This window comes from Dipodomys merriami, unplaced genomic scaffold (genome assembly GCF_024711535.1).
Source record: "Dipodomys merriami isolate MVZ:Mamm:240054 unplaced genomic scaffold, mDipMer1.0.p SCAF_68, whole genome shotgun sequence".
In the NCBI taxonomy this organism is placed as follows: domain Eukaryota; kingdom Metazoa; phylum Chordata; class Mammalia; order Rodentia; family Heteromyidae; genus Dipodomys; species Dipodomys merriami.
In genome coordinates, this window is record NW_027206268.1 from 1,442,521 (window position 1) to 1,462,280 (window position 19,760).

At 51.4% G+C, this 19,760-nt stretch overlaps 1 protein-coding gene across 1 annotated transcript; it reads right to left on the bottom strand.

The window, feature by feature from the left end:
• Positions 1-644: 644 nt before the first annotated feature.
• Mrpl3 (mitochondrial ribosomal protein L3) lies at positions 645-15,157 on the bottom strand. Its single transcript, XM_070005415.1, has 10 exons — positions 14,936-15,157; positions 14,111-14,295; positions 12,198-12,289; positions 12,005-12,103; positions 9,072-9,171; positions 7,738-7,798; positions 6,306-6,414; positions 5,518-5,595; positions 2,655-2,732; positions 645-1,076 (listed from the first exon to the last, which is right to left on the bottom strand). Exons 1-10 carry the CDS (start codon positions 15,034-15,036, stop codon positions 924-926), a joined length of 1,056 nt encoding a protein of 351 aa, XP_069861516.1. The 5' UTR covers positions 15,037-15,157; the 3' UTR covers positions 645-923.
• Positions 15,158-19,760: the final 4,603 nt, after the last annotated feature.

Genomic DNA, 19,760 nt, shown 5'->3' on the forward strand with positions numbered 1-19,760 from the left:
CACAAACCCTATTTTAGATAGGGAAAGCTATGTCAGGAAGCCAGTTATTGTTCCTTTTTGACCCACTAGTACAAGTCATCAATGAAATCTCTGTCCGGGTCTTGGGTCATGGAGTGTTTAATCAGTTCCTGCCCCAAGAAAATACATCCCCTGATTGACCATGTCTTACCCCTTCAAAACCACACACTTCTTGTTGGGCAGCAGTGGCTCACGCCTGTAATCCTAGCTACGCAGGAGGCTGAGGTATGGAGGATTGTGGTTGGAGGCCAGCCCAGGAAGGAAAGTTGATGAGCCTGTTGTTGTTTTTTGGAGACTGCGTCTTGCTGGGGAACCACGGCCAGGCTTGAATGTGGTCATGTGTCCCAGCCTGGCCTCAAGCTGGCGATCCTCCTGCTTTGGCCTCCAGAGGTCTTGGATTATGGATTATAGGCCTGCGCCATCACGAGCAGCTACCAGATGGACGGAGGCCCCTGTGATGATGTAAGGTTCAGTATCTCCCTCCTGCCCCCCACCTCTGCTGTCCCCCTATTTTCTCATCTATGGCTGGTACCAAGGATGCTGGAATGGTGTGGTTTGGCCGAGTGTGTGCTTCCACACCACGTGAATGAGCTGGGTCCACGCACTATTGTAACACACACACAGCATCCATTTTTTCCACACATGTGGACCATGATTTTATTTCACCCACACCTGGCTTTCTCCCAAGACACCGACACACACACACACACAGAGGCAGTAGGAACTAAACATGGCAAAACTTAGGGATTGCAGAGTGTAAAAAATAATAACGAAGGCCACCGATGGGTTTACTAGTCGCCAAGCCGTCCACGTTGGGGTGTGGCTGCGGTGGAGGCCACGGGGCAGCAGAAGTGGGTGTGGGCTCCCAGAGGCTCCCAGCGGTCGCGTTCTGCCGCGTGGGGGCACTAGGCAAAGCTGACCGACGGGGCTCCGGGCTGCCACACGCTGTCGTCATACAAGTCTTCGGGCAGCTCCTCACCATGGGCGTCGGGGAAGTACGTGGGGAAGGGGAGATGCCTGCCCAGGCCTCTGTACGCAGGCAGGGTGGAGTCCCTCACCTGGGGAGACAAAAGCCCACGTGAGCACGCGCGACCTGCGACCTGCGAGCTGCATCTCTACTGGGGATCAAAGGACAACAGCCGTGGAGCACAGCCCGGTGCCTTGAGACGCCAATGAATGTGACTAATCCAGGGAGAAAAACAACGAAAACCTCCACCTCTCACACGTACGTTAATTTAGAGATACTTGTAACCGCACTTTTAAGATTACGTCTTCAGCTTCCAGCTCTATGTGGGCGTGCTTTTCAAAGAAAAAGGTTGAACAGCTACTACCCACCTAGCCATCATCCATCATAATGTCTGTTTTTGTTTTAGTTTATTTTCTCTCCCCCTTCATGCTGGGGTTTGGACTCAGGGTCTAGTGATAGCTAGGCAAGACCCCAAACCTTTGAGCTGTACCTCCAACTCAATTTCCTACTTTTTCTCATGAAAATTAAATTTTTTGTGGGTCGTGGGGCCTGAACTCTGGGCCTGGGCGCTGTCCCTCAGCTCTTCAGCTCAAGGCGAGCGCTCTACCATCTGAGCCATAGCGTCACTTCTGCTTTTCTGGTGGTTTACTGGAGATCAGAGTCTCTCAGACTTTCCTGCCCTGGCTGGCTTTGAACTGTGATCCTCAGATCTCAGCTTCCTGACTAGCTGGGATGACAGGCGTGAGCCACCAACTCCTGGCTTTTGCACGGAAAAATTTTGAGCTGAGGTTTAAGAAGTGTAAAGTTTACCAGCATTTTTGTTAATCATAACTCTTCAGAGCACACAACCACAAATATCTTACTGTTAAGGAAATTAGCTTATATTTAGTAAACAGCATTTTCATTAAAAACAGAATCTTGAGCAAAAACAGTAAGCCTACAAGTATTTATACTAGCTCTGTGCCCTGAGAAAATTCAGATTGAGTTCAGAGCCAAGGGAATTTTGGTACTGATATTGATATGATCTAAAATGTTTGAGCTTTACTTTCAGACAACATTATTGGGTTCCTCAAAGCTCGTGACTCATCCTCTAGCCTTTATTCAGAGAGCAATTAAAAAACAGCCGTGTAATTATATACACAGAGTAAAACGGGTATATTCACTTTGGCAGCGAGAAATGAATAATTTAGTTGGAATAACTCCACAGCTGTGAGGAACAGCTACACAGGGAAAAAAAAAATCATCCATTTCAATGTCTCATGAAAACAGTTTGAAGAAATTACCAGTAATTTGCCCAGAACATTAAAAAAAAAAAAGATGGCGAGTTTATTATTATTATTTTTAATCTTGGGTTGAATCTAGGAACGAAAAGATTAAATACAAATCCTTGTTCTAATTTGATAAAAATGGTCACAAAAATGCTCCAAACAGGGAGTTCTCAGTTACTCTCTCATAGATCTGTTGCTCCCAAAGTCTGTTTCTGACCATAAAAGCACTGATAGTAAATGGAGGTGTCAACACTACAGCACTGTAACGTAGTGATGTGAACGTAAATGATAATTAACCTAGCTGTGTCTGTGTTTGTCCTGGTAACAGCAGTAAACTCTGGAAGACTGCACGGTGGACACTGTGTACTTGCATGGAGGCAATCAAGTCAGGGCGGACATACCTTTACTAAGCCGTTCTTATGTCCAGGCACCGAGCCGTTGACGTAGATTATATTGTGCTTCGTGTTGACCCTCCACACCTAGAACATCAAAGGAAGGTGGCTTTCAGCAGTTAACACTGGGAGCAATTAATACTGCTCAGACTAAGCGTAGCCCGTCAGTAATCCTGCCAGCGGCACAACACATCTCCAGAGCTTGCGTGCTCACCACAACAGGCAAGACTTCGCACAGCTCCCACTGTGGGCAGCCAGGAGAGCCAATGGGCAGAGCCCATTTGCGTTGTCCTTTTAAAAATGTAATTTTAGCCAGCCACTGGTGACTCACGCCTGTCATCCTAGCTACTCTGGAGGCCGAGATCTGAGGATCGTGGTTCAAAGCCAGCCCGGGCAGGAAAGTCCATGAGACTCTTACATGCAATGAGCCACCAGAAAACCAGAACAACAAAGATGTCATTTTATTTTTTGCTGCAGCTAGAAACGGGGGACTGCAATGGGCGGGATCTGATTTCTAACGTAAGTGCGCTGAGTGGACGGCCTTCAGAAAGAGGGACAAGCACTGCACATGGGAGAGACAGTCGAGAGATGACTGAGAGGGAGCGTGTGGGAGAGGAAAGCAGTCTTCGGCTGCAGCTAATTCTTAAGGATGCCGCGGAGAGCTGCGACAGACAGCTGGCCTCCGCCATGAAATGAGATTGCCTGCTGCTGAATCTGAAGTGTCCAGCCTGCCTGGATAAACGAGGGCGGACAGAGGTGGAAAGGGCACCCACCCTTAGGCTGCCTAAGAGGGGCTTTTCAGAACTCAGAGTGTGTGTGTTTAAGAGGTAGGGGAAGAGGAAGGAAGAAAAAAGCAGCGTGTTTGCTGGGCTGGGAAGGTGGCTCAGTGGTAGAGTGCTCGCCTCAAGTGCACGAGGCCCTGGGTTCGATTCCTCAGCACCACCTAAGCAAAAGTGACGTGAGAGTGTGTGTGTTTAGCTGAGAGAGAGAGAGGAGAGGGAGAGAGGAGAGAGGAGAGAGAAAGAGAGAGAGTGTTTAGGCTTGAGAGAGTTTAAGAGGTAGGGGAAGAGGAAGGAAGAAAAAAGCAGCGTGTTTGCTGGGCTGGGAAGATGGCTCAGTGGTAGAGTGCTCGCCTCAAGTGCACGAGACCCTGGGTTCGATTCCTCAGCACCACATAAGCAGAAGTGGCTCGAGTGTGTGTGTGTGTGTGTGTAGGCTCAAGATGAGAGTTTAAGAGGTAGGGGAAGAGGAAGGAAGAAAAAAAGCAGCGTGTTTGCTGGGCTGGGAAGGTGGCTCAGTGGTAGAGTGCTCACCTCAAGTGCACGAGGCCCTGGGTTCGATTCCTCAGCACCACATAAACAGAAGTAGAGAGAGACTGTGTGTGTGTGTGTGTGTGTGTTTAGGCTTGAAAGAGAGTGAGAGAGAGTGAGTGAGTGAGTGTATGTGTTTAAGAGGTAGGGGAAGAGGAAGGAAGAAAAAAGCAGCGTGTTTGCTGGGCTGGGAAGGTGGCTCAGTGGTAGAGTGCTCGCCTCAAGTGCATCTGGCCCTGGGTTCGATTCCTCAGCACCATATAAGGAGAAAAAGCCGAAAGTGGCGCTGTGGCTCAAGTGGTAGAGCGCTCGCCTTGAGCTGAAGAGCTGAGGGACAGCGCCCAGGCCCAGAGTTCAAGCCCCACGACCAGCCAAAAAAAAAAAAAAAAAGCGTGTGTAGACTTGCCACCCAGTGGCTGGGGCCCTAACACACCCCACCCTATCCCCACTGTCTCTTGGCCTTCTGCCTCACACCCAGGCTTTCCACCTTGCTTTCCCCGTCTCTTCATCTTGTCTTACCTGTCCATTCTGTGACCCATGATGTAAAATGTGTACACTTTTGCAGATTAAAAACTTACAAAAAAAAGCTGATCCTGAGGCTAAAACTCAGGGCCTAAGCCATCGCTCTTGTGCTCAAGCCTCGTGCTCTACCACTTGAGCCACAGGTCCACTTCCAGCTTTTTGGTAGCTATTTGAAGTCGAAGTTTCAGACTTCCCTGCCCAGGATGGCTTCAACCTGTGATCCTCAGATCTCAGTTTCTTGAGTAGCTAGGATGACAGGCGTGAGCTACCGGTGCCTGGCTTCTATATAAACACACACACACACACACACACACACGTATATTTACACACAGATGCAAATAGATATAGATATAGGGCTGGGAAGGTGGCCCAGTGGCAGAGTGCTCGCCTAGCATAAATGAAGCCCTGGGTTTGAGTCCTCAGTACCACATACTTGCCTAAACCCTGAGTTCAAGCCCAAGGACTGGCAACAAACATATATAGGTATTAAGTTATTTTCAATAATTTAACATTAAATTAACATTTAAATTAACTTATGATAATACAACACAACTGACATTTCTCAGGTTCATAGAGATCAAAAATCAGCCTCTTTCTTTTAAATACACCGGTATCTGTAATAAACACGCTCTATCAGGCCCATGCGAGGCAGATGCTCTGCTACTTGGCCCACGCCCTCACCCCTTTTGCGTCTCTGAAGCTAGCCTTCACAGCATGGCCTCAGCCTTTGCCCCTGAGGCTCCATCTCCACCTGCAGAGAGGCTGACGTCACAGCTGTGACCCCGGGATCCTTCATGAGGAACTTTCTCCCCTCCTCTGCTGCGTCCGTGTATCTGACCGACAAGGAAGCGCAGAGGGACACGTACTGGAGGGCTCTCTGGCATCCTTCTTCACAGAAGGAGAATATTCTACCTACTGGCCCTGTCGTTTGGTCACAGGCATCGGAGAACATCCTTCCAGAACTGCTGGATTCGGAACTAGGCTACTGGGTGTGTTGGGAGGGGGGAGGGGGGCACCGACGGGGGGATGCCCAGACTTACTCTGAGTCCAAATGACGTCCGGTCCACGTTCCCCATTCTCCCGGGCAGTTTGGTTCCAGGCCACACTCTAGCGACATCCTGACAAGAAAACCAAAGTGAACACTATGCACACCCACAGCACAGAGCGCCGGCTTCCGCCCGCCGTCGGCAGGAACGTCTTTCGGAGCTGGTAACAGACGACACTGAAGGAGCCAGCCCAACTACACCACAGCACATTGGGGGGGGGGGACCCAGAAAAGGTGTCAGAGATGGGAAGATGAAATTGGCACTTAAATGACATCATGACTTTCTCATTAACCACAACCTTATTATTTTTTTGTCTGTTGGGCTTGAGCTCTGGCCTGGGCGCTGTCCCTCAGCTCGAGGCGAGCGCTCTACCACGTGAACCACAGCGCCACTTCCGGTTTTCTGATGTTATTGGAGGTAAGAGTCTCACAGACTTTCCTGGCTTTGAACGGTCATCCTCAGATCTCAGCCTCCTGAGTAGCTAGGATGACAGGCGTGAGCCACTGGTGCCCAGCCACCCTTTTATTTTTCACATGGAAAAGGTAAATGAGGTTTCACCAAAGAGAAGAAAAATGTCAAGACACAGAATCGGGACGTCCATGGTGAAGGAAGACTTGTGGCCACGCTCCCTGTGTCCTCTGTCCCTCGGCCCTGCCTGCCTGTGTCCCCCCATCCTGTCTTGTCCCCGCTGTCCCCTCCCCTCCCTCGGCCCTGCTGAAGAGCTGGAGGATGAGGAGGGGAGGGGGCGGGAGGGCAGGATCCCCCTTCTTGCTCATACTTACCCCAGTTGAGATGGCTCCTGGTCTCCTGTGGGTTTTCGTTTGGCCGTGAGTAGCAGGTTGCCCTTTAAATCCCCATCTTTTCATAACGCCCTGAAATCCTTTTCCGATACTGAAAAACATAACCCACAAAATGTGCATAGAGACTGGTGTGGAACTGGGCGCCGGTGGCTCACACCTGTCATCCTAGCTACTCAGGAGGCTGAGGTGAGGATCGTGGTTCAAAGCCAGCCCGGGCAGGAAAGTCCGTGAGACTCTTCTCTCCAATGAACCATCAGAAAACCAGAAGTGGCGCTGTGGCTCCAGTGGTAGAGCGCTCGCCTTGAGCTGAGGAGCTGAGGGACAGCGCCCAGGCCCAGAGTTCAGGCCCCATGACTGATTAAAAAAAAAAAAAAAAAGAACTGGGGTACAGGCACCAATAAAAGTGCGTGCCAGGTAAATTACAGCTGCTAATTGAGCTCATTTTAAGCATAAATGATTATAAGATGAAAGCGTTAATTATCTGCCAGCTAATTACACACCGCGTCTCGATCTTGCAGGAGAAGGCATCACACGGCCGGCCCACGTGCCGTGGGAAAGGCTTTGGTAAATGGGCTTTTACACCAAAGGCCGAGGCGGGAATGGCCCGGCAGGGACTGGCTTTGTGCGGCCCGGGGGTGCCCCGGTGGTGGTTGGCGGCACGGGTGGCCCGCCCACTCGTAGGTGACTTTGTGAACAGAAACACAAGGCAAACAAGGATGACAACTCCTCGGCTTCCGGCGTGCCTGGGCCATGACAGAAAAAGCCTGCTTTACAGAAACCATGCACATCACCACACACACAGCCCCGTCTTCTTCCCTGTGCTCACGCTAGTTTTTAATTGCTGCCCACGGAGACCAATCTAATAGATGGAAACTCAGAATAGAAAACAAAACAAAAACAAAGCCGGCCACCCATGGCTCACGCCTGGCATCCTAGCTACTCAGGAGGCTGAGATCTGAGGATTGTGGTTCAAAGCCAGCCCGGGCAGAGAAGTCTGAGAGACTCTTATCTCCAACGAAACACCAGAAAACCAGACTGATTAAAAAACAAACAAAAAACCTCCACCATGTGAGATATCATGGCCTTACTCAGATTTATCTGGAAATAAGGCAAGTGTTTTTTTCTTTTTGTTTGCCAGTCCTTGGGCTTGAACTCTGTCTGGGCCTGGGCGCTGTCCCTCAGCTCTTCAGCTCAAGGCGAGCACTCTACCACTTGAGCCACAGCGCCACTTTGTTTTCTGATCGTTTATTAGAGATCAGAGTCTCACGGACTTTTCTTGCCCAGGCTGGCTGTGAACCATGATCCTCAGATCTCAGCCTCCTAAGTAGCTAGGATGACAGGTGTGAGCCACCAGCACCAGCTATTTTTTTTTTTTTTAACTTCACAAGGAAAGAGCGAGAATACAAGCACTCACGTTTTGCCGGTGACATCCACGTACTGCCCAGGGCGGAAGTGTGCGGCGTACAGGGGCGTGCCTTTGTGGGAAAACATGGAAACAGTGGGTAAGAAGCTCGTCAGCGCACAACAGCTCTGTCAGACCAAACCTGTGGCAGGAAGGGAGGCCTACCGACACCCCACAGCCAGCGCCAGGGTGCGCTCCCGCTTCCGCAAGCGCAGACACGAGGCATGCCCGGACACAGCCAAGGCCAGGACACTCTTCTCCGAGGAACCACCAGAAAAAGCCAGAAGTCCACCAGACTCATGTCCAGTGAACCACCAGAAAACCGGAAGTGGCGCTGTGGCTCAAGTGGTAGAGCACTCGCCTTGAGCTGAAGAGCTGAGGGACAGCGCCCAGGCCCAGAGTTCAAGACCCACGACCGACGATGACAACAAAAAAAATCAATCTGTGTTAGTACCAAAAAGAAAGAACTGTCTACACTGCAGTGCTCACAAGCAACACCGCCAGCCTCTAATAGCTGCTGAATTCCATCCACTGCGCCCGGGGTCATTCTACTTTCGTAGTTCAAGAGATCAGGGAGCATGTTTTTTTGTTTTGTTTTGGTTGGTCGTGGGTCTTGAACTCTGGGCCTGGGCGCTGTCCCTCAGCTCTTCAGCTCAAGGTGAGCGCTCTACCACTTGAGCCACATCACCACTTCCAGTTTTCTGGTGGTTCACTGGAGATAAGATCTCACAGACTTTTCCTGCCCAGGCTGGCTTTGAACTGTGATCCTCAGATCTCAGCCTCTTGAGTAGCGAGGATGGCAGGTGTGAGCCCCGTTTGGGGAGCATTTCTGAAGCGCAAACACAAATGTTGCCTTTTTTTTTCTTTCCCCAACTACACGATCAAAGTAATCATAAGCCCAGTTGCCCTTTTTGGAACTCCAGGGGCAGGCAAGAGAGTCTGGAATGTTTCCTTGGAATCTGAGCCCCCGCCTGTAACCTCTTCTGACTCACCAAGAAGAGTCTAGAAGATGAGATGAAAATGCCAACCTCCCAACGGCGAGCCCCCCATCTGAGAGGTGCAAGCGTTTTTCTTTGGAGCAGCTTTTTAACATGTGAGACTGTCTCACAGCACAAACAAAAGCGCTCCTCCCTCTCCCGTGAAACACAAAGAACCGCCAGCCCTTCTCCCTTGAGAGAGGGAGACTTGTTGGTTCCTGGTGATTAAATTAGATGCGGGGTTGATATGTGGAAAATAAGTGTTTGGGACTTGGTGTTTTGGATTTCGCTTTTATCAGAAGGGCTGACATTAAACAAATAACAGACCTGGGTATTTCTGCCTCTCTCTGCTCTCCAACCGCAGATTACCTGGCTTAATTATAGCGTTGTCCGTGACGTGGAAGATCTTGACTTTCTCTTTGGGTGGTAATCCAAGTTGTTGGTAAAATTTCAAGACAGATGCAGGTTTCTAGAAGAAAAGGACCAAAGGTGAGGCTTTAAAATAATAAAGGTGGTGGGAGCCAGGCACCGGTGGCTCAGGCCTGTCATCCTAGCTACCAGGGAGGCTGAGATCCGAGGATCGCAGTTCAAAGCCAGCCCGGGCAGGAAAAGTCCATGAGACTCTGATCTCCAATGAACCACCAGAAAACTGGAAGTGGCGCTGTGGCTCAAGTGGTAGAGCGCTCGCCTTGAGCTGAAGAGCTGAGGGACAGCGCCCAGGCCCAGAGTTCAAGCCCCATGACCGATGGGAAAAAATTAATAATAATAAAGGTGGAGAGTTGAAACCAAGTTATTCAGAGCAGGGGAAAACACAAAAGAAAGGCATGCGCTCTTTCCTGACAGAACAAAGAGGTGAGGTTTATGCCCATCAGGAGATGTAGGGCCCAATGTGAACACAGCACTTCAGAAACAGCAGGAGAGCCGTGTGCCCGGGGCTCCCGCCTGTCATCCTAGCTGCTCAGGAGCCTGAGATCTGAGGATCAGGGGTTCAAAGCCAGCCTGGGGCAGGGAAAAAAAAAATCAGTGAGATGCTTCTCTCCTATGAATCACCAAAATAAACCAGAAGAGGCGCTGTGACTAGCCTTGAGCAAAAAGCGGCTCAGGGACAGCGCTCAGGCCCTGAGTTTAAGGCCCAGGACCGGCACAAACTAGCACACAAAAACCAAGAAACTCTGGTGAAGAGCTTAGTTTTCTGGGGAAGGAGAGAGCTGTGCCCGCTCCCAGTGCCCGTTATCAACCATTCCCACCCCACCGCACCCCGCAGGCCTCTGCGCATGCCCCAGACACGGCACAGCCCGCCCTGCCCCCAGCTGTCCCTCCGCCCCGTGTCCACAGACGCCCGGGCCTCTCTCCTCTGGAGATGTGTGCCTCCCAGGGTCTAGGCTGGGATCCAGGCATCAGGGTTTTTTTTTCTGAAAGCATCCAACAGAGGCTGGGCATTATGGTGGCGGGGGTAGGCTGCCCAGGCTCCTTCCCAAAGCACCCTCGGCCCTCTCGCTTACACAATGTGCCAAGCCCTCTGTGGTGTGACCCCAGGTCCTTTGCACAGGCCGCTGCCACTGTGCTATGGGCTCTTGCAGCCAGGGCTTGCTTCCTGACCTGGTGAGGTCCAGTCTAATGATCAACTTGGCGGTTTCCAGTTACTCTAAAAGAAGAGGACTGCTTTTGCTGTCCTCCTCCTTAGGGCTTTCTGAAGCCCCGGTCTACTTTTCTTTTTGTCAGTCATGGGGCTTGAACTCTGGGTCTGGGCGCTGTCCCTCAGCTCTACCACTTGAGCCACAGCGCCACTTCCGGTTTTCCAGTGGTTTTATTGGAGATCAGAGTCTCACGGACTTTCCTGCCCAGGCTGGCTTTGAACCATAATCCTCAGATCTCAGCCTCCTGAGTAGCTAGGATGACAGGTGTGAGTCTACTACTTTCTTGCCACTGCAAACATCACCACAACCGGTGTCCTGGAAGCAAAACCTCAGACAAGCCTCCCGTCTGCTCCAGACTTCACCACACACAGAAACACAACCTGCCCAAAGAGACAGGCGCTGTTTTCCATTTCCCAACGTAAGGAGGCCCACCCAACCCCCACGGGGAACACTCCCCGCCCCCCCAACGCAGGGCCTGAGCAGGGAGAAAAACCCACACGTGCCAGACCGAAGCCAGCCGACCTTAATGAAGAACTCTCTACCATCAATCTGTTCAGTCTTTTCCTGAAAGTTAAAATACACAAAGGGAGGGAGGGCCTGGGAAGGTGGCTCAGTGGCAGAGCGCTTGCCTCACGTGCATGAGGCCCTGGGTTCCATTCCTCAGCACCACGTAAGCAGAAAAGGCTGGAAGTGGCGCTGTGGCTCAAGTGGTAGAGTGCTCGCCTTGAGCTGAAGAGCTGAGGGGCAGCGCCCAGGCCCAGAGTTCAAGACCCATGACTGACAAAAAAAAAAACCAAAAAAAAAACCACAAGGGTTAGTTGGGAGACTTGTGGCTCAGGGATGGAGCATCGGGTCTCATCTTGGCAAGTTCCTGTATGTCTGCACTTCCCTCCTTCTCTCTAATAGTCTGCTCACCAAGGAAGAGTTCATGACTCACACAAGCCCCGGGGTCCAGATTCACAGCATAACGACACAGCACCCAAACAACCATACTCAAGGTGGATGAACCACCAAAAAGCCCAAAGTGCAGCCTGTGGCTCAAGTAGTTAGGAAAGCTTGGTGAGAGCACCCAGGCCCTGAGTTCAAGTCTTAGTACTGGCACCAAAACCAATGAAACAAAACTGCTGGGCAGCAGTAGCTCACACCTGTCATCCGAGCTACGCAGGAGAACAAGATCTGAGGACTGAGGTTCAATGCCAGCCTGGGCAGGAAAGCCCGTGAGAGTCTTCTCTCCAACTTCCAAAAGGGCAGGAAGTGCACTGTGGCTCCAGTAGTAGAGTGCTAGCCTTGAACAAAAGCAGCTCAGGGACAGCGCAGGCCCTGAATCCAAGCCCCAGGACTGGCACCAAAAAACAAAAAACCCGCAATGACAGAAAACCATCTATGGAGCCCTGTGACAAAGAAAAGCATCCATGGAGTCCTGTGACAAAATGAATAAATGCTACCCTCATTTCCTCACTGGATGGACGAGCGCTGGAGTTTCGGCAGGTGCTGTGGCTTGCTCCAGACGGAGAAGCCGGTGCTGGAACAATCCAAGCATCGCAGACCCCTGGGCAGAACGGCTCTCTGCACGGCCTCCCCCTCTGACGGCGACAGAACCGTCTCAGAACCACAAACTGCGCAGATCTCCAACCTACGGCTGGAGGGATAGAAGCGCGTCCTTACACGGAAGCGGGACACAGTCTTCCCTCCGACGGTCAGGGCCGCCATCTTGCCATTGTGATCTTCCTTCGAAGTATATTTTAGGACATGACAGTCTTGAACCTGAAACAAACAAACCAAAAAATCCCACTGAGCCTGGGCCCAGACGCACAGAGCTGGACCTCCACTCAGACCCTCACATGTGCCGGCTGCGTACCTGCAGCAACGTGACCACGTGCTTCTGCCCGTCTTTGGTCCACAGGGGCATCATGCCCAGCTTCAGGGCGATCACACCGACTCGCGAAGAACCTGGGGATTCAAGCCGACGCTCCTTGAACGTGTGCCAGCCCCAGACAAGGCTTTCCTACAATCACGTTTCCAATCTGAGAGTAGGCCTAGAAGAAGTTGCAGCTAGCCGGGCACCGGTGGCTCACGCCTGTATCCTAGCTTACTAGGGAGGCTGAGATCTGAGGATCGCGGTTCAAAGCCAGCCCGGGCAGAAAAGTCCGTGAGACTCTTATCTCCAGCTAACCACCAGAAAACCAGAAGTGCTGTGGCTCAAGTGGTAGAGCACTTTGCGTTGAGCTGAAGAGCACAAGGACCAGCGCCCAGGCCCAGAGTTCAAGCCCCACAACCAACAACAACAAAAAGAAGATGCAACGACAACAAAAAAAAAAATGTTGCTGCTCAAGTGGTGGAGTGCTAGACTTGGGGATATGCCTAGGCCCTAAGGACGAGCCCTAAGACTGACTCATCTCACACACACACACACACACACACACACACACACACACACACACACACACACACACACACACACACACACACACACACACACACACACACACACACACGCAAAACCAACTGTCTTCAACCATGCCTAGTGTAATACACTGACGGCTCAATAAACACCAAATCATCAAATCAAACAAGTGGAAAGGAACTATACAACATTTTAAAAAAGTGGATAAATTAATTCATTCCAGCTTTAACAGTTTCTGAGTGTCGGCGGCTCACACCTATAATCCTAGCTACTCAGGGGGCTGAGACTTGAGAATCATGGTTCAAAGCTGGCTAGAGCACGTACACTCTGTGAAGACTATCTTCAACCAGCAAAAAGCTAGATGGAGAGCTGTGGCTCAAGCGGTAAGATTGCCGCCCTTGAGTGAAAAAGCTCAGGGCCACAGCATCCAGGCCCTGGGTTCAAGCCCTAGTACTGACATAAAATAAATACAACAGATAAATCAATACATATCAGTTTTAAGATAATAGTGTAATCTAGGGCACAGAAACCCATCATTATGCTTTTCCCAGATCAAGTTGGGTCCAACAATATCAGAAAACACCATCTGCTCCAATTCCAAGCCGGGACTACAGAGATGCTATGGAGGGGACTTGCTAAAATGCCAGCCACCATGGTGACGTTCAGACTTGTTGGCTAAATTGACAACATCTACCTAGCAGAGATACCAATTTAGCCCCTCCTTTCCCGTCTCATTTTACATTGTTTTAATGTCACACGAGAAAATGTACCCAGATCAATTCTCCTCTCATCAACAAAACGTTTTCTCAAGGTGTTTCATCTTTATTTAAATGGTGGAGGGGGGAAAAAAAAAATCTTGCGGCCAGCTGGCTGACAGTGGCTTGTTCACGGTTTGAAATCTGCCCAGAGAGGAATAGTCTGTGAGAGTCTATCTTCAATAAACCAGCAATAAACAGACTGGAGGAATGGCTCAAGCGGTAAGAGTGCCAACCAAGCAAAAAAAAAAAAAAGAAAAAAAAAGCCAAGCTAAGCTGGGCGTCGGTGGCTCACGCCTGTCATCCTAGCTACTCAGGAGGCTGAGATCAAGGTTCAAAGTCAGCCCAGGCAGGAAAGTCCGTGAGACTCTCATCTCTAATAAAACACCAGAAAACCAAAAGTGGCGCTGTGGCTCAAGTGGTAGAGCGCTGGCCTTGAGCTGAAGAGCTGAGGGACAGTGCCCAGGCCCAGAGTTCAAGACCCAGGACCGACATACACTTCAGGATACAAAAATTCACAAAGTGAATGTTTTATCTGTCACTATGCTTCTCAATGTGTCCAGCCACGCAGAAACTGGGTGAAGATAACGAATTAAACACAGAACCCCTTACCTGGCTCCCAAGGATGTACAGGCCAGGGTTCATCTTTCAGAGGGCTCAGTTTACTTGCTAACTGAGCTTCATTTTCTTCCGAGACCAACTGCTTGACGAAGGTGGCATTTTCTTCCGAAAGATGCTCATCCCACCAAGTTGGACTCCGGCCGTGGAGCGTTCGAATCACAAGCCAGGCGTCGGATCTGAAAAGAAAACCAAGCCAGTCATCATTCCTGCATAGGGCCTGCGCTTGGCGTTTGTGTCCAGAAGACCTCAGGAAGAGTCTGGGTTGCGTATAAGCTTTTCTTTCCAGTTAACATTTCAATGACAGAGGAAAAGTGTCATCTCTTCCTCTGGGATGAACGGATTTCTCCGTCATCTTGCCTGAAGGCAGGGGAGGCCACTAACCCCCTGACACACACAGAACCTCTGTAGGGCCGGGCGCCGGTGGCTCACGCCCCTCATCCTAGCTACTCAGGAAGCTGAGGCCTAAGGATCAAGGTTCAAAGCCAGCCCTGGGCAGGAGCGTCCGTGAGGAACCACCAGAACACCGCAAGTGGCGCTGTGGCTCAAGGGGTAGAGCGCCATCCTTGGAGTTCCTAGATGTGGCAAGAACAGCAGCCCCCGGGGCCCTGAGTTCAAATCCGAGGACTGGCACAGAGTAAAAGGAAATTTAAAAAAATCAAACAACAACAACAACAACAAGACCCCAAACTCCTGCAGCTGCTCAGAGGGTGGCTTCCTTCACTTCTGTTTCTGGGTCCCCCGTCTTGTCCACCTCCCTTTCCTCCTCTGGCAGGGCCTTGTTTCCCGCGCGGCTGCCGCCCCGGCCCGTGTCCCCACCTGCTGCTGCTGCAGCTCGGGCCCGGGCCGCCCCGCAGGCCGCGCGCGCCGCCGCCCAGCGCCTGGGCCCCGGCCCGCGCCAGCAGCCGCCAGGCCGGCATGGAGCGCGCGCACGCGCACACACACGCACGCACACACGCGCGGGGCGCGGACTCGGCCCCTCCGCGCGTCCCGGGAACCAACAGCCCCGCGCGCGCGCGCCGGCCGCCGGCCCACCGAGCTCCTCCGCGGCGGAAGTAGAGCCGCCGAGCCACTTCCGGTCCGTCCCTCAAAACGGTCCGTGGCGCCTGCGTCGACCCCCCCCCAGAACTAGGGTTCCGCCTCCGAAAGGGTCCTGCTGTGTGTTCAGGACGTCCACCGTCTCCTTCCTTCCTTCCTTCCTTCCTTCCTTCCTTCCTTCCTCCCTCCCTCCCTCCCTCCCTTCCCTCCCTCCCTCCCTCTCTCCTTCCTTCCTTCCTTCCTTCCTTCCTTCCTTCCTTCCTCCCTCCCTCCCTCCCTTCCCTCCCTCCCTCCCTCTCTCCTTCCTTCCTCCCTCCCTCCCTCCCTTCCTCCCTCTCCTTCCTTCCTTCCTTCCTCCCTCCCTCCCTCCCTTCCTCCCTCTCCTTCCTTCCTTCCTTCCTTCTTTCCTCCCTCCCTCCCTCCCTCCCTCCCTCTCTCCTTCCTTCCTTCCCTCCCTACCTCCCTCCCTCCCTTCCTTCCTTCCTTCCTTCCTTCCTCCCTCCCTCTTCTTCCTTCCCTCCCTCCCTCCCTCCCTTCCTTCCTTCTTTCCTTCCTTCCTTCCTCCCTCCCTTCCTCCCTCTCCTTCCTTCCTCCCTCCCTCTCCTTCCTTCCTTCCCTCCCTCCCTCCCTCCCTTCCTTCCTTCCTTCCTTCCTTCCTTCCTTCCTTCCTTCTTTCCTCCCTCCCTCTCCTTCCTTCCTTCCCTCCCTCCCTTCCTCCCTTCCTTCCTTCTTTCCTTCCTTCCTTCCTCCCTCCCTTCCTCCCTCTCCTTCCTTCCTCCCTCCCTCTCCTTCCTTCCTTCCCTCCCTCCCTCCCTCCCTCCCTCCTTCCTTCCTTCCTTCCTTCCTCCCTCCCTCTTCTTCCTTCCCTCCCTCCCTCCCTCCCTTCCTTCCTTCTTTCCTTCCTTCCTTCCTCCCTCCCTTCCTCCCTCTCCTTCCTTCCTCCCTCCCTCTCCTTCCTTCCTTCCCTCCCTCCCTCCCTCCCTTCCTTCCTTCCTTCCTTCCTTCCTTCCTTCCTTCCTTCTTTCCTCCCTCCCTCTCCTTCCTTCCTTCCCTCCCTCCCTTCCTCCCTTCCTTCCTTCTTTCCTTCCTTCCTTCCTCCCTCCCTTCCTCCCTCTCCTTCCTTCCTCCCTCCCTCTCCTTCCTTCCTTCCCTCCCTCCCTCCCTCCCTCCCTCCTTCCTTCCTTCCTTCCTTCCTCCCTCCCTCTTCTTCCTTCCCTCCCTCCCTCCCTCCCTTCCTTCCTTCTTTCCTTCCTTCCTTCCTCCCTCCCTTCCTCCCTCTCCTTCCTCCCTCCCTCCCTCTCCTTCCTTCCCTCCCTCCCTCCCTCCCTCCCTCCCTCCCTCCCTTCCTTCCTTCCTTCCCTCCCTCCCTCCCTCTCTCCTTCCTTCCTTCCTTCCTTCCTTCCTTCCTTCCTTCCTTCCTTCCTTCCTTCCTTCCTTCCTTCCTTCCTTTTCCCCGTAGATATTTGTATTTATCTTGCTTTTCCTAAATGTTTGGAGTTTAAACTTTAGAAGAATGAGGTAAACAAGGCAGGAGGGGACAGGATTCCTAAAGAAGTTAAAGATCATTAACCCATGGGGGCTGGGAAGGTGGCTCAGTGGTAGAGTGCTTGCCTTGCATGCCTGAGGCCCTGGGTTCAATTCCTCAGCACCACAGAAGCAGAAAAAAAAGCCAGAAGTGGCACTGTGGCTTAAGTGGTGGAGCGCTAGCCTTGAGCTGAAGAGCTGAGGGACAGCGCCCAGGCCCAGAGTTCAGGCCCCACGACTGGACCCAAAAAAAAAAAAAATCATTAACCCACCCTAGGGAAACCTGTGCTACGCAGGCTTTCCTATTTTTATATTGATGAATCAATCCTTGCAGCCAGTGAAAGCAGGTTGTTTGATTTATACCATAAACAAGGGTACACATACTTAGAATCTAGGTGCAGCATATATGTAGACAGTTTTGGCACCAAAACAGCAGTGGCGTGTATAATATACATGTATATAATATATATAATGGGGTTCCTCGTATTGATTCCCAACTTATTACAACCAAAAAGACTAAGGTCTTCTACTTATTCAGGAGGCTGCGACCTGAAGGATCCTTCTCCTCATCTCCCCCCGCCCCCTCCCCAAACTGCACCAGTCCTGGGGTTTGAACTTAGGGCAGTACACTTGACTTGGCTTGCTCACACATGACAGATCCTCTATCATTTGAACCACATTTCCAGCCAGGTTGTTTTTTTTTTTTTTTTGCGGGGGGAGTGGTCAATCAGGGGGCTTGAACTCTGGACCTGGGTGCTGTCCCTGAGCTTTTCAGCTCAAGATGAGCAGCTCTACCACTTGAGCCACAGTGCCACTTCCAGTTTTCTGGTGGTTTATTGGAGATCAGAGTCTCATGGACTTTCCTGTCTGGGCTGGCTTTGAACTGTGATCCTCAGATCTCAGCCTCCTGAGTAGCTGGGATGACAGGTGTGAGCCACCAGTGCCCGGCTTCCAGCCAGGTTGTTGTATTGTGTTTTTTTCTTTGATGGTTGGTTCTGAGATGGAGTCCTGCAGAGATCTTTCCTATTGCTCAGTCTCCTGAGCAGCTAGTATTATAGATGTGAGCCCCGGTGCCTGGCTCCAGTCCCTTCTCTATTATTAGAGATCTAGATGTGTTGGCCCACGAGGTCTGAGTAAGGGCCCGTTTCTGGCTACAGTGTCTACTTCAGTCTACTTTAGTCTTTTATTGTTGGCACTTACTGGGGTTTGGGTAGAAGACCTGAGGCTTATGAAGCAAGCATTTTACCATTTGAACCATGCTACTCGCCTGTTTTTTGCCATAGTTCATTTCTCAGATAGGGCCTGACTTTTTTTTTTTTTTTTTTGTCCATTGTGGGGACTGAACGCTGGGCCTGGGCGCTGTCCCTCAGCTCTTCAGCTCAAGGCGAGCGCTGTACCACTTGAGTCACAGTGCCACTTCCGGCTTTTTTCTGCTTATGTGGTGCTGAGGAATTGAACCTAGGGCCTGATGCATGCAAGGCAAGCGCTCTACCACTGAGCCACCTTCCCAGCTCCGGTCATTTATTTTATTGACTTAATTCTGACCAGGGCCAGCCTCTAACTGCGATCCTCTTCTCTCTGCCTCTCAGATGCATAGTTTGGGTGACAGGTACCCCTCCCTCTCCCCCACAACCCCCCCCCCGCCATTCCTGACTTGTTCTTTGAGAAAGGGTCTTGCCAAATTCCCTTCCCTAGGAGGAGGATGGGGGACGGGGTGGGGGGATGTATGGGGAGAAACTAGTTGGCCTCCAAATGTGGTTCTCCTAAGCTTGACTTCCCAAGTGCCTGGGACTACAGGCGTGAGGTGCGGCACCCTGTCTGGCTTTTTCTGTAGCGTGCCACCATCTAGCAGGGCAGACACGTACTTAGAAGGGGAAACTTACCTTGAAATGTACTGAGCAACTGACCTCAATCTCCCTTTCCAGCTGGGCAGGGGTCACGCAGTGACCGAATTTTCCTCCAGCTGTGCTCTTTAGCATCACCATGGCAACTCGCCCAGCTATCCCGCTGAGCAGAGACAGGATTCCCTTAGTAACTTCGGAGCCTGGGAGATGTTGCTTAAAATAATCATATATATATATATATATATATATATATATATATTTTTTTTTTTTTTTCTGCCCAGGCAGAAATGCCTTTACAGCTTTATTAAGCATGAAACATCCTGGGGGGAACACAGATTTCTCTTTCATTTTCTTTCCAAAGAAATAAGGCTTGAATATCCAACCAAGGCTTAAATGTTGTCTTCACCCTAGAAAGCACACTCAAGATAGAGTAGGAGACTCCTGAGACTCCCACCCCGGTCTGGGAATGCCGCCGCTGGTCAGTATTATATAAATTACCTTCAAATAGAACAAGCGATCACTTGGTTGAAACCACTTCGTCTAAATCGCCTTTTCTCTTCCCTATAGAAGTCTCAGCAGTCTCTCCGTCGGGAAGAGTTCTGTCTCTCAAATGTTCAAACCCATGGCTCATGCCTGTCATCCTAGCTACTCAGGAGGCCGAGGTCTGAGGATCAGGGTTCGAAGCTGGCCCGGGCAAGGAAAGTCTGTGAGATGCTGTATCTCCAGTAAACCACTCAGAAAAAGCCAGAAGTGGCTCTGTGGCTCAAGTGGTAGAGCGCTAGCCTTGAACACAAAGAGGTTCAGGGACAGCACCCAGGCCCTGAGTTCAAGCTCCAGGACTGGTAAAAACAAAAAGTCAAACACATGAGCTGTGGAACCTGACCGTTTTTTCTTACATGTGATGTCTCTTTCCCCACCCTCATATTTGTAAGAAAACCCAGCATTCCTAACTTCCTGAAATCTTCAAAGTGAAGGTTGAACAACTCTGAAAATCTGTTAAAAACGATTCAACTGTATATGTTAGAAGAATGCTTTTTTTTTTTCTTTTTTGGTACCTGTCCTGGGGCTTGAACTCAGGGCCTGGGCACTGCCCCTGAGCTTTTGTGCTCAAGACTAGCACTCGATCACTTGAGCCACAGCTCTACTACTGGCTTTTTGTTGGTTTCTTTCCTGCCCAGGCTGGCTTTGAACCGTGATCCTCAGATCTCAGCCTCCTGGGTAGCTAGGATGAAAGGCGT